The sequence below is a fragment of the Chanos chanos genome, chromosome 5 (assembly GCF_902362185.1).
Source record: "Chanos chanos chromosome 5, fChaCha1.1, whole genome shotgun sequence".
In the NCBI taxonomy this organism is placed as follows: Eukaryota; Metazoa; Chordata; class Actinopteri; order Gonorynchiformes; family Chanidae; genus Chanos; species Chanos chanos.
In genome coordinates this window covers 4,785,816-4,801,414 of record NC_044499.1, presented here as the reverse complement: position 1 = coordinate 4,801,414, position 15,599 = coordinate 4,785,816, and the positions used below count along the sequence as shown (strand labels likewise).

Genomic DNA, 15,599 nt, shown 5'->3' with positions numbered 1-15,599 from the left:
ACATTTAATGATTTTAACATTATTACATTAGGGATAAAGAGATACACAGACAGAGAGAGATGAATGTGTGGGTTAATTAACAGATACAGGCGTGTGGAGTGAACAACACAAAATCTCTCCAAACAGACTTTAAAATGGGCAAAGACATAGACATTAGCTCATTAAAATCTGTAACTGCTGTTTCTGATATAAAAAAAAAAAAGAAGAAGAAAAAGAAGAATTAAATATTTGACCGTTCCGCTCTATAAAATTCATGCCTGAAACACGTGATATGGAGCAGCTGACCTCTCTCATCCGTTTACTATCCCCTTTGCCTACATCCAAATCTCGTGCAGTCTGACTGTCTGTGGGAACTGCCCTTTTCTGTGAGACGGGGTTTACAGGAACCCCCTGCTTTGTGCATTTGCAACACTGCTGTGCGAGTCTCTTGTCGAGCCGCAGACGGACAACCCGTGACTGCCTCTCTCCCTCTCTCCGAGGTGTGTTTTCTGATGGGATTTTAAACTGGATCGCTGAGTGAAGCACTTTCCGCACTGGGAACACTGATAGGGTTTCTCGCCGCTGTGCACGACGGCGTGGCGGATGAGGTTGCACTGTTTGGTGAAACTGCGGCCGCACTGGGTGCAGCTGTAGGGCTTTTCGCCCGTGTGGCTCCGTAGATGTTCCTTAAGCTGGCTGAACCGGGCGAAGCTCCGCTGGCAGAACGAGCAGCTGAACCGCCGTTCCACGTCCGTTCCCGAGCGCCAGTGCGTCCGCAGTCGCTTGCTCGCGCCTAACCCCCCGCGTCCGAACCCGGCGAACAGCGCCGGGGCGGCCATGTTGGCTCCGGCCGGGGCGGCCATGTTGGCTCCGATCGCGCCGACTCCAGGTCTCCCGATAGCACCGAGGCGATGCTGTACGTTTATGCTGTCGTTGACCGAGCGCAGCCTATCAGAGTTCTGCCCTTGCTGCTGTCTGCTCCTCTCCGCCCAGCTCGGCTGTGATTGGTCATTTAGGCTCACCTGTCCCGCGCCATACAGCTCCACCTGTGTCTCGGCGGCAGGTCGGGGGTCATTTCCAGGTCGTTCCAACCCTGCTGCTCCAGGCTGGGGGTAGATGGCGAGGTGTTGTGAGAGCTGCGTCGTGGGGAAGGAACCGCCCGTCTCGGCTGTTTCGGGGTCGCTGTTCTGCTCGGCGATGGACGTCCAGAGCTGGGCGTCTCTCTCGTCCAAAACAAACTCCAGGTTATCCCTGTCTCCTTCCTTCCTCTCGTACTCCTCCTGACCTTTGTTCTGCTCGCCCTCCTGATCTTCCTCCTCTCTTTCCGCCTTCACGTGAAACGCAAGAGCGTTCAGCGTCTCATCGCTGTGGCGGATCTGCTCTGACAACACTTCTGAGGAGTTTTGCGCGTGTGTAAAGTGTGCGAGGTGTGTGTTTTGTCCCTCTGGGTTCCGAGCGGATGTCGTTTGCTCCTCTAGGTTCTCCAGCCCTGGGCTGAACGGTTCTTTCTCCTCGTGGTCAAAGGGAACTTTTTCGGAAGCTTTAAAAACAAATAAAAACACTGTTGATTACGGTTCGGGACCTCACTGTTCATGTGCTTGCTTTTGTATACAGTATGTTTATATGTGGTTTGTACAAATTCGGTGTCTTGCATAAATGTGTCTGTGTATGGATACAAGTATTTGCTTGCACAATTCTTTCTGTGTGTGTGTGTGTGTGTGTGTGTGTTTGTGTGTTCAGTTTCTTATGGCATCATGTGGACAAAACGTCTCTGTCCACAGAAGTAAGTAAGCTGGAAATCCCTGGAACTCTCAGAAGTAAGCTGGAAATCCCTACACGTATACAAAGACAAATGTGTGTGTTTGTTTGTGTGTGTGTGTGTGTGTGTGTGTGTGTGTGTTTGTGTGTGTTTACCTTCTGAACTCCTCCAAAGCTCCTCCTCAGCGACCTCCTGTTTAATCTGTCTCATCTCAGGCTCCTCCTCCACCAAGGAGACAGTCTAGAGCACAGGGGTAAGGTTCTTAAGTTCTCCATTTGTGATGAGGTGTGCCAGTCACCATGAGTCAAAGCAAAGCAAGAGTCTGCAAGTGTGTGCAACACTGTCTCAATAATGCAGGTCTGACCTTATTTCACACACAAAATCAGGCTTAAGAAAACCTGAGATCACATTACTATGATCTCCTTTAAAATGCATTTCAAATGGTTTTAATCTTCTCATTAGAAGTGCTACCATACCGCACTACACTACATACCAACTGAATGTCTACTGTGTGTGACTTTACCTGGTGTATGTTGTGCGAGGACGCTAGTGTGGTTTCCTGTGTTGTGGGAACAGTTTGTTCTCTCCACACACTGTGGCTCCTCTCTCTCACACACATACTCCGAGAAGTCAAACAGAGTCTGTCTAGGGTTCCATAATAAGAACCTTAAAAAAAAAAGAGAGAGAGAAAGAGAGAGAGAGAGAGAGAGATGAGATGGTGTGAATAAGTCACAGAGATTTCCCACCACCACCATTAATACTGTAGCAATTCAAAAATGTAAGAAAATTGGAGTTTTTAATTTTTCACATAGTAAACATTACAAGCATGTTTATCATCTGCCTTTAGGTTTTGCAAATAATGTTTTACTTTTTACTTCTTTTCAACGAGTAGGCCTATAACTCTTGGGGGCCATGTGCAAGTGTCTGTGTGTGTGTGTGTGTGTGTGTGTCTAGTGTGGGGCGTCTTGGTGGTGGTTGTTGAAGAAGTCCAAACAGTGCAAGTTTCGCTTCGTATACAATAACTGATAAAGAAGCGCTCGGTCTCTATAAAGGGCTTTTCACACTGGCGCAATCCTGGCACATTCCGAAGTGGGCTAACCCCGACTTTAGCCTAGGGCTTGCTGGACCTGCTCCGGAGCAGGGTTCGCCTCGAGTTTGCGGGGTTATTCCCTGCAATTCGACTGAACATGGGGCTAAAAGGTGCCAGTGTTTAAAAGGGGCTAAGTTTTCCCAGGGTCAACTGTAAGGATAGCCCTAGGCTAAGAATATGCAGTGTGAAAAGTCCTTATGTAGCCCCAGGGTTAAAAGAGAGAATTAAGAGGGCGAGGTTCTAGCGGAGCAATCTGATGAATGAACATGACAAGGGACGAATGAATCGATCTATGAATTTATCTGAAGGACACACGGTTGACTGTGAGATGGATTTTTATTAGCTGAATCGTCAGCGGAGTAACGTTTAGACGAGTAGTGATTCTCTCACTCACGCACCCCTCTTCCTCGCTCGTCCTCTCGTCCTTCTCAGTTCGTTCTCCATCAGCTGGTACTTCCTTTTCAGTACATCAATGTCTCTCTGACTTCGGGACATTTCGAGACGAATGACAGCACAACTGTCATCGACACGTCTATTAATTTCGGCCACCGCCGCCTTAGCAAGAACTTCCATGATGGACACCAACTGCGCTTGAAACGTAGAGTTTGACATTTTGCTAAATTTCGTTCTGCCTCAGCAACACTAGCAGATGCCTCTTTGTTTTGTTTCAGCCTGTCAACCGAGTACCGTCACTGTCTCGTGGCTGGTTTTGAAATGTGTCCTAGGCTGTAGCCTACCTCACAATTTCCCCCCCATGAACTATGTAATACTAAATTAATGTATGTAACATGTTCTTAATACCATTCAGCAGCGCAAATAGCAAGTAGCATATAACCCACTCAACTAAACTTCCGCTCACGTTTAAACGTCACCTACCGTAAATATCACAGTATAAACGCAGTTGGAAAATTGCAACGTTATTAAGAACTGTTACAAAGTCTGTCTTGACCACTGAAACCACTTATACATGTAGACCATATAAACACAGTCCATATATATCTTTTCTATTTTGACAAAATAAATCATGGTTGTTGTTTTTTTATTATCATTTTTGTTGTTGTTGTTGTTGCTGTTGTTCTTTACAGAGCTCAAATCCAGACTTCAACACCCACATAACACTTAGAACCTGAGAGTACATCGGCCCTCCAGGACTGATGCTGGACTTCGTGTCAGTTGACCCAGGCAGTTGCCGGGGCTGGACTACATGCCTCATTATGACTAACTGTTGGGTGAACTTGAATGCATGAATGAAATAAACACATAAATAAAATCACCTTACATAAATAAATAAATTTAAAAAAAAACGTCTGAATCTGTGCCACAGTCTTTTGAGTTGTTGCATGCCGTCTCTTACCAACTGGTGGATGTCAAATTGTTTCTATAACATTTGGTAAGGTAAACATATAAAGAGATTTATACTCAGAAGCAGACTTGCATGTATACATGGATAGATACATAAATATAGTGCACAAATATCGGGGGGGGGGAGAGAAAATAGAAAGACTGAGAGAGACTGAGACTCAGGAAGTCACTAAGGGAAGTTTGGTGGTTTCTTGCGTCACCGACGCTGCTGTTGCTGCTGCTTCAACCAGCACCGGTGGTGAGGAAAGGTAGGAGCGCTCTTGTTCTCTTTCGTTGGTACTTTCTTTCTTTCTTTCTTTCTGGCACTTATCCCGTCTCACTTTTAAAATGCTACCGGCACATCGCCGGGCGCCGCCGGGCTTTTGGTGAGGGCAGTAACGGTCCCAAACGTAGGGCCGAAGCAATTGTGGGGTTGGTGGACTGCATAGACCAGATGCGAGGAGGAGAGAGGGCCTACTGTCTTAGGTTTGTGATCACTCATTTCCGCAGAGAGAGTAAGAGAGGGACAGAGAGAGAGAGAGAGAGAGACAGCAAGAGAGAGAGAGAGATGATCGTGATCGCAGATAGAGACAGAGAGAAAGCAATTCATGAGGGGGGACGCTGGTGAATAAAACTTAACCGGGTCATGTTTAAATCTATGTTGGAGCTTTAGCATATACTCTGGCATCACAAAGCGAGAGAGAGACAGATAAAGACAGAGCACGTCGAGGGTGTGGCCATGAAATCGCTCAAAACTTTCATAAATCAAGAGTAGGAAGTGCAGACGTTGCGCACACGACACAGACTGATAGTCAGCAAGTGCACTGGGATTGTGATTTTTTGTGTCTGTAACGTTAACTCTGAGGGTGTGTCCGGATTGTGTTTTCTTTTCGTTGTTGTTTGTGGTGTTGCAGAATCTTTGTGCAAAAAAAAAAAAAAAATCGGGGCACAATTCGTTTCATTCGTGTGTGTGTGTATGTGTGAGTGCACAAACTGAATGGTCCATATTTTTGGTTTCATAATCTGTGTCAGCGTACTGACTTGGTGGTGGTTACTTCTGTGTGTATGTACCGTCTTAACTGACTTGGTGTCTCTGTGCGATCTGAATATGTCTGACTGCTGTGTTTGAGTGTGTGAGGGTGAGAAATCTGGTTAAACATCAGTTTCCCTTTGGCGTGTAAGCATTTTTCATTGTAAATTGCTCTTACATGTACCATCCAGCACACCATGTTGACTACTATGATCTGTGTGAACTGCACCTCCCTTACACCTCAAACTCAGCATATTACACAGTAAACCCAAAGGAAATTCTATTAAACCTCTCTGTGTTAAGGACAGGGATGTTGTAACTGTGTATTAGAGGTTATTTGAATGTGGATTAAGATTATAACCTTGGACTGGGATTACAATTAAAATTTTCAAACACTTTCTCTTTTTAGGACCTGACCTAGGATTAGGATGTTGTAACTGTGTATTAGAGATTATTTGAATGCGGATTAAGGAATGTGGATTATGACTTAAGTTTTCAACCACTTTCTCTCTTTTTTTTTTAACCTGACCTGAACAGGAACTGTTGTTTACCTGCTCTGGAGACTGCACTTTTCAAACTGCGGCAGTCAAAGATGATCAGTATGGTACAATACTGTGCAACAGAGTAAAAAGGCTCAGATACAGTGCAGGCTCAAATACTGCAGTGAAGATCAATACAAGACACAGCCAAATTACACCGGGCAGGATTAAGTCATTCAACACATGTTAACACCACTGCACCACTCTACCTATTACTTATAGTGTGTGTGTGTGTGTGTGTGAGTGAGTGAGAGAGAGAGAGAGAGAGATTATTGTGTCACCACTCCACCACACTCACACACAAACATACACACACACACACTCACACACACACACACACACACACACACACACAAACACACACGAGGACGACAAACGCTCATACGCCCAGGGCTGGATGTGAGAGGAGTGGAGGATAGAAGAAAGACATGAGGAGAGGACGGAGAAAAGGAGGGAATAAAGACAAGGTGTTTGGCTGCGACCTGCTGGAGCATTTGAACGCCACCGGCCAAGACAGTGAGTCTGATTCGTCCTGTGCTTCACGTGTAAAGAGTCATTTCCTCAGTGTCACTGGGACATATTCCACAGCTGGCGACCAGAGCCGGGCAAGGACAGACTGGGCTAACCTGGGAAAATATTTACATTCTTTAAATACTTTTTCTGCAGTTTTACTTAGTCTGTCAAGAATGTTGAGCTCAGCTAAAAAAAAAACAAATCAATAAAAGTTAAAGAATCAAAAAACTTCTCAGGTAACATAAAACGCCCCTAAACATTCGTCTAAGACCACAGTGCAAGATTGTTGATGGCAGTTTTGAATCCTGCCTTTGCTTTTATAATGATATAGCAGTTAGATATTATACTGTCGCAAATTTATAGCAGAAAGTAAAGCAGCTAAGTTTTCACTTTCTCAAGATACACAGTCCACGGCTGAATTGCCAAGACGGCGAATATTTGCCTCTTCCAATAACATGCTCCACCTCTTTCCTGAACTGTTTTTTAATCGCTCTTTCTCTCTTTCTCTGTCTCTCTCTCTTTCTCGATCTATCTATTTGTGTGAATGTGTGTGTGTGTGTATGTGTGTGTGTTTGAGACAGTTCCACAAGTGTTGCGCAGCTGCAGTGAATTCATTGAAGAACATGGTATTGTTGATGGGATCTATAGACTGTCTGGAGTTTCATCCAACACGCAGAAACTAAGGTGTGTATGTGTGTGTGTGTGTGTGTGTGCTAACATGTGTGTATGAGAGATCAGAGACCTAAAGATTTATATAGATGTACATGTCTGTCTGTGTGAACTCCCTGGTGTACCCTGGGGTGTCTCATTCTTTCTCTCTCTCTCTCTCTCTCTCTCTCTCTCTCTCTCTCCCTCTCTCTAGGTCTGAGTTTGACAATGAGGGGACACCAGAACTGTACAGAGATGTCTACCTCCAGGATATTCACTGTGTTAGCTCTCTGTGTAAGGCCTACTTCAGAGAGTTACCCAACCCACTCCTGACATACCAACTCTACGACCGCTTTGCTGTGAGTTTTACGTTTCCATAGCACCTCTGTCTCACACACACACACACACACACAGACACACACACACACACACACACACACACACACACACACACACACACACACACACTAATGTACATACTCTTTCTCTCTGTCAGGAGGCTGTGGCTGTCCAGCTGGAGGATGAAAGGCTGGTGAAGATCAAAGAGGTGCTGAGGGATCTGCCTCCTCCCCACTACAGGTAACTGATCATTCATAAGACCCAACTGATCATTCATAAGACCTAACTGATCATTCATAAGACCTAACTGATCATTCATAAGACCTAACCGTTAGAACTAATGATCATTCATAAGACCTAACTGATCATTCATAAGACCTAACTGTTAGAACTAATGATCATTCATAAGACCTAACTGATCATTCATAAGACCTAACTGTTAGAACTAATGATCATTCATAAGACCTAAATGATCATTCATAAGACGTAACTGTTAGAACTAATGATCATTCATAAGACCTAACTGATCATTCCTAAGACCTAACTGATCATTCCTAAGACCTAACTGTTAGAACTAATGATCATTCATAAGACCTAAATGATCATTCCTAAGACCTAACTGATCATTCATAAGACCTAACTGTTAGAACTAATGATCATTCATAAGACCTAACTGATCATTCCTAAGACCTAACTGATCATTCCTAAGACCTAACTGTTAGAACTAATGATCATTCCTAAGACCTAACTGATCATTCCTAAGACCTAACTGATCATTCATAAGACCTAACTGTTAGAACTAATGATCATTCATAAGACCTAACTGATCATTCCTAAGACCTAACTGATCATTCATAAGACCTAACTGTTAGAACTAATGATCATTCATAAGACCTAACTGATCATTCATAAGACCTAACTGTTAGAACTAATGATCATTCATAAGACCTAACTGATCATTCATAAGACCTAACTGTTAGAACTAATGATCATTCATAAGACCTAACTGATCATTCCTAAGACCTAACTGTTAGAACTAATGATCATTCATAAGACCTAACTGATCATTCCTAAGACCTAACTGATCATTCATAAGACCTAACTGTTAGAACTAATGATCATTCATAAGACCTAAATGATCATTCCTAAGACCTAACTGATCATTCATAAGACCTAACTGTTAGAACTAATGATCATTCATAAGACCTAACTGATCATTCCTAAGACCTAACTGATCATTCCTAAGACCTAACTGTTAGAACTAATGATCATTCCTAAGACCTAACTGATCATTCCTAAGACCTAACTGATCATTCATAAGACCTAACTGTTAGAACTAATGATCATTCATAAGACCTAACTGATCATTCCTAAGACCTAACTGATCATTCATAAGACCTAACTGTTAGAACTAATGATCATTCATAAGACCTAACTGATCATTCATAAGACCTAACTGTTAGAACTAATGATCATTCATAAGACCTAACTGATCATTCATAAGACCTAACTGTTAGAACTAATGATCATTCATAAGACCTAACTGATCATTCATAAGACCTAACTGTTAGAACTAATGATCATTCATAAGACCTAACTGATCATTCATAAGACCTAACTGTTAGAACTAATGATCATTCATAAGACCTAACTGATCATTCCTAAGACCTAACTGATCATTCATAAGACCTAACTGTTAGAACTAATGATCATTCATAAGACCTAACTGATCATTCATAAGACCTAACTGTTAGAACTAAGAGCAGTAGAGACATTAGAAGGCTTTTTCTAAAATTCTCTCTCTCTCTCTCTCCTTCTTTTTTTTTGCAGGACTCTGGAATATTTGATGCGTCATTTAGTGTGGATGGGCAAACATGCCTCAGAAACAAACATGCATGCCAGAAATCTGGCCATTGTATGGGCCCCAAACCTTCTCAGGTATGTCATTTTTTCTCATTATCTCACAGTTATACACTATCCTGCTTTAACTTAATGAATATTATGGAATAAACAGACCTTGTTCCAATGGCGTTTCATGTACAAGGTTAAACCATTTTTTGCTCAAATGTGAAACTGCTACTGTTAAAATTAAAAGAGTCATTTTTGTGCTGGGTTAAGGTGTGGGTTTGGATGAAACACGTGAATCTTTTGGTACAGACACAAAGAAGTCAACTGAAACTCCACTTTAGTATAAAAAGATCACTTTGTGTGTGTGTGTGTGTGTGTGTGTGTGTGTATGTGTGTGTGTGTGTTTAAACACTGGCATGTTTTTAACCTCCAGCACTCAACAAAATTTCAAAATTTTTAAAATCACAAGCACGAGTTTCACTCAACATCGCCCCTCTTCACGTCTTTGTCATGATTTCATGATTTTTTTTTTGGACAATTTATTTATCATTGTAGCTGATTCTGTTATCCATAATGAACAAGCACATATTTTTATACATTTTTTTTTATCTTTTTCATTGTTGGGAGCCACCATCTCTGTAGCTCTAATCTCTGATTTCGTTCTGCAGGTCTAAAGACATTGAGGCGTCTGGCTTTAACGGTACTGCTGCGTTCATGGAGGTGCGTGTCCAGTCTATCGTTGTGGAATTCATCCTCACTCACGTGGATCAGCTTTTTCCCGAACCAGGTAGAATGCTTTTTCTATTCATCTCTCTCTCTCTCTCTCTCTCTCTCTCTCTCTCTCTCCCTCTTTCCAGCACCTCACATTTCCATGTTTTCCACGAAATCTTACTGAATGGTTCCACTTCCCTTTTGTCTCACGCTCGGTCACAGAATCAGGAGGACGCAGGAAGTCCCTCCCCTCCCCTTCGCCACAATCCAGTCAGGAAGAGCCTTTCTTCAGGGCGATGCCTTTCCAGCTTCCGAGGAACGTTAGCCCCGGGGATGCCCCCCTTCCCATGAGATCCTACCATGACATCATCGACGACACTGAGAAGTAAGATGCTATTGCACCCATCGCCCCAATCCCTTGATCTCTAAACCCCTCAATCTCCACATCAGATGATTTAGTAAAGATTAAAACTGATCAGGAGAACATCCAGATCTGAGGATCATCAGACCTCACAGATTTGAGGATGAGTTTCAAACATCCAGGTTTGAAAATCAGCATTTGAGGATTAGCAAGATGTCTGTAGGAATATTCAGATCTGCAGGTTATTATAACTTGATCTGAGGATCTTCAGTTCCATCACACATTTACCACGTGTGAAATCCTTACCACTCACTTTGGAACTTACTTCCATTCTCTCTCTCTCTCTCTCTTTTTAGGAGAAAGGGTTCTCTGAAAGGCAGGAAATGGAAATCCATCTTTAATTTGGGAGCAAGACTTCATGACCCTCGTAAGAAGAACAAAGCCTCAAACAAAGGTATAATCATCAGGCCTGCTCCATTCCTGGAAATCCACAGAACAGTGCATTTTCTATGTCATCCTCTGTGTCATCCACTGATATTCTCTCTCTCTCTCTCTGTATTTACACAGAGAAAGAGAAGACTAGTCTGAGGCCAGCTAAGAGTATGGATTCCCTGAGTGCAGCACCCTATTCACAGGAAGGTACTGACTTACAGTTCCTCTCATTAAACTTTAAGTTCACTCCAGCAAGACTTCAAAGACCCATTCTTTCACCATAAGAGAATGTGATTTAGCTCCAATGTTATGCATCCCATGTGGCAAATTATCACTGCAAATAATGCTTGCTGCTGAGTTGTAGAATATCTTGCTGTGTTTTTATGTTTGCATGTTTATGCTTGCATGTTGATCAAAGAGAGATTTGGTTAATTTAACAGTCACCTTGGATTGCTAGTAACGACCCTTTCCTGCAACCATATGCTGTTTTAGCATATTTCGTAGTGACACAACTAGCAGAAAAAATGCTCACAGGATATTTGTCTGATCCACCTCATCTGCGTTTGAATCATCATCAAAATATAATCTCTTCAGTTTTTTTAAGCTATCTGTATGAATACTGCACTTTTCCCCCCTCAGGTCAAAGACAGCGAACTCCAGCCAATCAGTTTTCGCCCTTAAGCGGTTCCTCCGCCAGCCCCACTGGAAGCACAGAGACTGGCCTTTCTGGGCCTGGGTCCGGATCCAGCTCTTACGCGGTCACTTTCAGGCGAACAGGCGGGGCCAGCGTGAGCGTAGTGAGTGGAGGAAGCGGTACTCAGGGAACGTACAACCGTCTGGACTCGGGCAACGCGGCCGGCGGCGCCAACGGGTCTCAAAACGTGTCCAGGTCACCGGCGTTACAGAGCAGGGCAGAGCGCCGCGCGGGCATCCACATCTCCGGACCTTTTTCGGTCACCGTACCCCTCCACATCACCTCTGGGTTAGCATTTGGGGTACTGCAGGGCGGCAGGGGAGAGGAGGAGCAAGTCCCTCAGGAGAGTGGAGACGCAGACAGAGAGCAGAAAGTTGAGGAGAAAGCGGAGACAGAGAAAGAGGAGCAAGAGAGCATAGGGAAGGAGCACAACGGCGAGGCACCGGCGACAGAGGACAAAAACACTGGGAGTGAAGGCAGAGAGGAAACTTTGCAAGAGGAAGAAAGTGAAGCTGCTGGTGGAGGAGAGGAAAGGACAGAAGAAGAGAAAGGAGACGTTGAAATGGAGGAAGAGAGAGAACGAGATCCCCGAGACGGAGTGAGGGAGGAAGGAGATCTGCGTTCCGCCGAAGGACGGGCGACGGAGGAAAAGACAAATGCTGCTCGACCAAGCGTTGAGCAACAGATTTCTGAGAATGACTATGTTGGTAAGACAGAAGAACACTACGTTCATCTCATGTCCCTGCCACGATCGACACCACCGCGTTTAAATAACGAGCGTAACTCCTAAACCGATCAGTCCAATCAGGCCATGAGGAGAGTTACTGGATCGAACACAGTAGACTGTGGCGGTCCTTGACGACTGTAGTTTTGATATTATCAAACAATAAATGGCCCAATCATAATACCCCAGAGCTCAAACACAGTAAATAACAATAAATCTGTATTTATGACACTTTCAGAAATGATGGCCAGACCACCGCAGGATTCCGACGTTTCCAATGTCCCAGTCGCACCCAACTCTCAGGATAAGTGTGACGTTCAGCTGTCTGTCGAGGAAGAGTCCCCAGATCAAGACCTGCCGCTGGATTTCCAGGACACGTTTGGATTTCTGGATAGCATGGAAAGCAGCACTTCGTATCAGGTGTGTAAGAGATGCAAAAACAGAGCCAGAGACAGAACGCTCACTCTGTACATTCTCTGTTCGGTTCCGTCAAAGTTCTGACCATATTTCATTACAGAAATGTTTTTATCTGCTCTAACACGCTTTCCTCCCTTATCTGCTCTAACGCTCTTTCCTTCTCCTTTTCTCTCCTCCGTTTGCTCTCTTCCGTCCACCTTTGTATCCTCCTGCTCATCTTTCTCTTTTTCTTCATCAGAATAACGAGTTCTCCGTGGAACCCCCTTGTTATGAGGATGAAGAGGAAGAGGAAGAGGAAGAGGAAGAGGAAGAAGAGAGGAGAAGTCAGACCCCTCCCTGTCCGTCGCACAGCCGCCCGGATATGGAGAGCCAATCGTTTTTCGAAACGCATGAACCCTTCATACCTCTTCCGCACACGCCCCCAAATGCACACAGGCCGTTGCCAGGCAAGTCTCACAGCCTGCCTTACAAGTCATGCCCTTTCCTACCCGCCACAGGCTCTTCCTCTGATGAAGAGTACGATGATGATGATGATGATGAGGAAGAGGATGATTCCGACAAAGGGGATTACGAAGACATGTTCTTTTGCAGTCTTCCATCTGCTAAGCAGTTCCATGGACTCCGCTGGTCATGCCCACAGCCTGCATCAATGCCCTACACCAATAGCGGGACAGAAATGCACCCGAAGGACCAATCAGATTGCTCAGATCAAGAACACACCACAGTTTCACCCATTAGGGTTACAGAGGGTTCAGTCCAAACAGAGGCGGCCAATAGCACCACAGATGCTCATGCCATTGATGAATCACACGACCCAAGGTCAGAGAATGGGGACTTTGATTCACCTGTTCACACAGAGGAATGGGGTGAAGAAATGAAGACAGATGAAGAGAGGAATGAAGAGAAGGGCCAAGAAAAGGATGGATGTGAAGAGAGGGAAGAGGAAGGGGTTGTGAGACGTGAGATGTCAGGTACATGGAATGAAACCACTAACACAGACAAGGGGAGCACAGACCCTGTCCTATCCGCAGATACACGCACACTGAGGTGAGTGCTTCAAAAAAGACATCGTCACGTTCAGTTGATCTATATTCCGACATTGTTCTTACGTGATGCTGTGTATGTAACAATTTTACTACTCAACAGCTCGAAGACAGAGGGCCAATCGGTAAAGACTGAAGACAAAGAGGCGGATGGCAGTCTTGAAGGAGTGCACTCCCCTTCATCATCCGGAACGCCTCCCACAGAGACTCCTCCCACTACCATTCACTCCCCTGTCACAGGCAAAATGCCAGGCTTAGAAGGTGATCAGCCAGTGCTTGTTGTCACGGCACCAGAACCCACCTTATTGGCTGAGCAGTGTGAAGCTATGATCAATGAGCTGTTAGAGGACCTAAGTGTTATTTCCTGTAGCAGCTTAGAGGCACAGTCTGAAGTCAATGAAGAGGTAGAAAGCCAGAGGAGGACAGGAGAGCTTGAAGCAGAAAGAATCGAGGAAAAGCATGAAATTATATTTGGAGGGGAGAAAGACACAGAAAACATGGTGACCGAGGGAACTGAGAGAGGAGTAGAGGAAGAAGCAGATGAAAAGACAGAGGATGAGGAGGGTGAGAGAGACAAGAGAACTGAAAAGGAAAGAGGAGAGACAGAGAGAGAAGAACTAAACGAAAATCCACTGCAAGAGCATGGAGACTGCGATGAGCGGGTTGACCAAAAAGAGAATGAAAAAGGAAAAGAAGGGGAGGAAGAAAAAGAAAAAGAAGAATGTAAGAGTGATGGATCAGGGGGTGAAGAAGAAGTTATGGCAAGAGGGAGGGCACAGGGGGAAATGAGTGTCAATGAAGAATGCAAAGAGGAAAAGGTAGGTGGTGAAAAAGAAGGAGAGAGAGATTTCGAGGAAGAAACTGAAACAGATGGAGGAATAGGACCAAAAGAGGAACATCAGTCAGCACGAGAAGACCTCAAAGAGGTTCCTGTTTCCGAAGATAATACCCCGAGAGACGCTGAGGAGAGGGAAAAAGAAGAACGCGATTCGCTTGGAGATGATCCCGCCGGCGCGTCAGACTCCGACAGTCAGCCAGAGGACAGAGTGACTGAACACAGAGATGAAAGAGAGGATGGAGTGAATGAGGAAAGCAAAGTGAAGCTCTCTGTCGTCCAAGGCCAAGAGCCACCACAGACAGCCCCTGTTGCAGAAGAAGAAGAAGAACCAAAGGAGGGAAAGAACGGAAGAGATGAAAGCCACAATGCGGAGATCGGAAAGACAGACAGGGGCGTGGGTCTTGGTCCAGGGCTGGGCCGGACGCTGGTGGTGTCCAAACAACCCCCAGCAAGAGTATTTCAGGCCAAGGCTGTTCCTGTGGTCCCACCCAAACCCCAGCACTCCAAACTCGCTGCTTTCAATCTGAAGCAGCAGTTTCAGCTCAGAGAAACAGAGTCGACACACAGAGAAGGACAGCACGCGGACTCCGACAGGACGGAACAGCAGATCTGCGCGCAGCAAAAACACAGCGACGCGGAGAACAGTGACACGGAGAAGCCGCAGAGAGACGTCAGTCACGAGGCGGTACACCAGGACCACAGGGGAACTTCGCAAACACTTCCAAACAACGGCAGGTGCAAGGACCAGACGAGGGGAGACAAGGAAACGGAGGGAGAGGGCAAAAGAGAAAGGTCAGGGACGTGGGACGCCATGAGAGAGATCAGGCCGGACGGACTAAGAGAAGGAGACAGAGAAACTAAAAGAAACAGTGGCATCAGCATATGTTTTGATGAGGCGGTTGCCAGGGCGACGGGGAAGCGAGGGAGAGAGAGTGAGAGAGAGAGGGAAAAAGGTATTGATGCGCAGTGGGAGAGAGGTGGAAGGAAAGAAGGACTGGGTCAGAAGGCAAAAGAAACTGACTGACACTGAAAATGAAAAATCAAGAAAGGACAAAGATTCAATCACTTTAAGGTATAAACTAGATTGCCGATGGAGAAGTATTATATGTGCAAATCCCCCCCCCCCCATCTCTCTCTTTTTTTTTTATTCTAACTGAATAACCATAGATTTTCAACCGCTTGTATAGTGTATATGTAATTACCATATCAAATGTTTCTGATTTTCGAAATTGGAGAACAAGTTGAGTGGTGGTAACTCTTTTAGTATTGAATTTGCTGCAGTGTTTGCTTTCT

At 44.8% G+C, this 15,599-nt stretch overlaps 1 protein-coding gene across 1 annotated transcript; it reads left to right on the top strand.

The window, feature by feature from the left end:
• The first annotated feature begins 6,166 nt into the window (after positions 1-6,166).
• Positions 6,167-15,330, top strand: si:dkeyp-68b7.12 (rho GTPase-activating protein 30). Its single transcript, XM_030773515.1, has 15 exons — positions 6,167-6,254; positions 6,833-6,935; positions 7,114-7,258; positions 7,396-7,478; positions 9,069-9,176; positions 9,755-9,873; positions 10,020-10,182; positions 10,515-10,612; positions 10,726-10,797; positions 11,230-11,790; positions 12,247-12,428; positions 12,664-12,718; positions 12,872-13,472; positions 13,572-13,968; positions 14,287-15,330. Exons 1-15 carry the CDS (start codon positions 6,167-6,169, stop codon positions 15,328-15,330), a joined length of 3,819 nt encoding a protein of 1,272 aa, XP_030629375.1.
• The last annotated feature ends 269 nt before the right edge of the window (positions 15,331-15,599 follow it).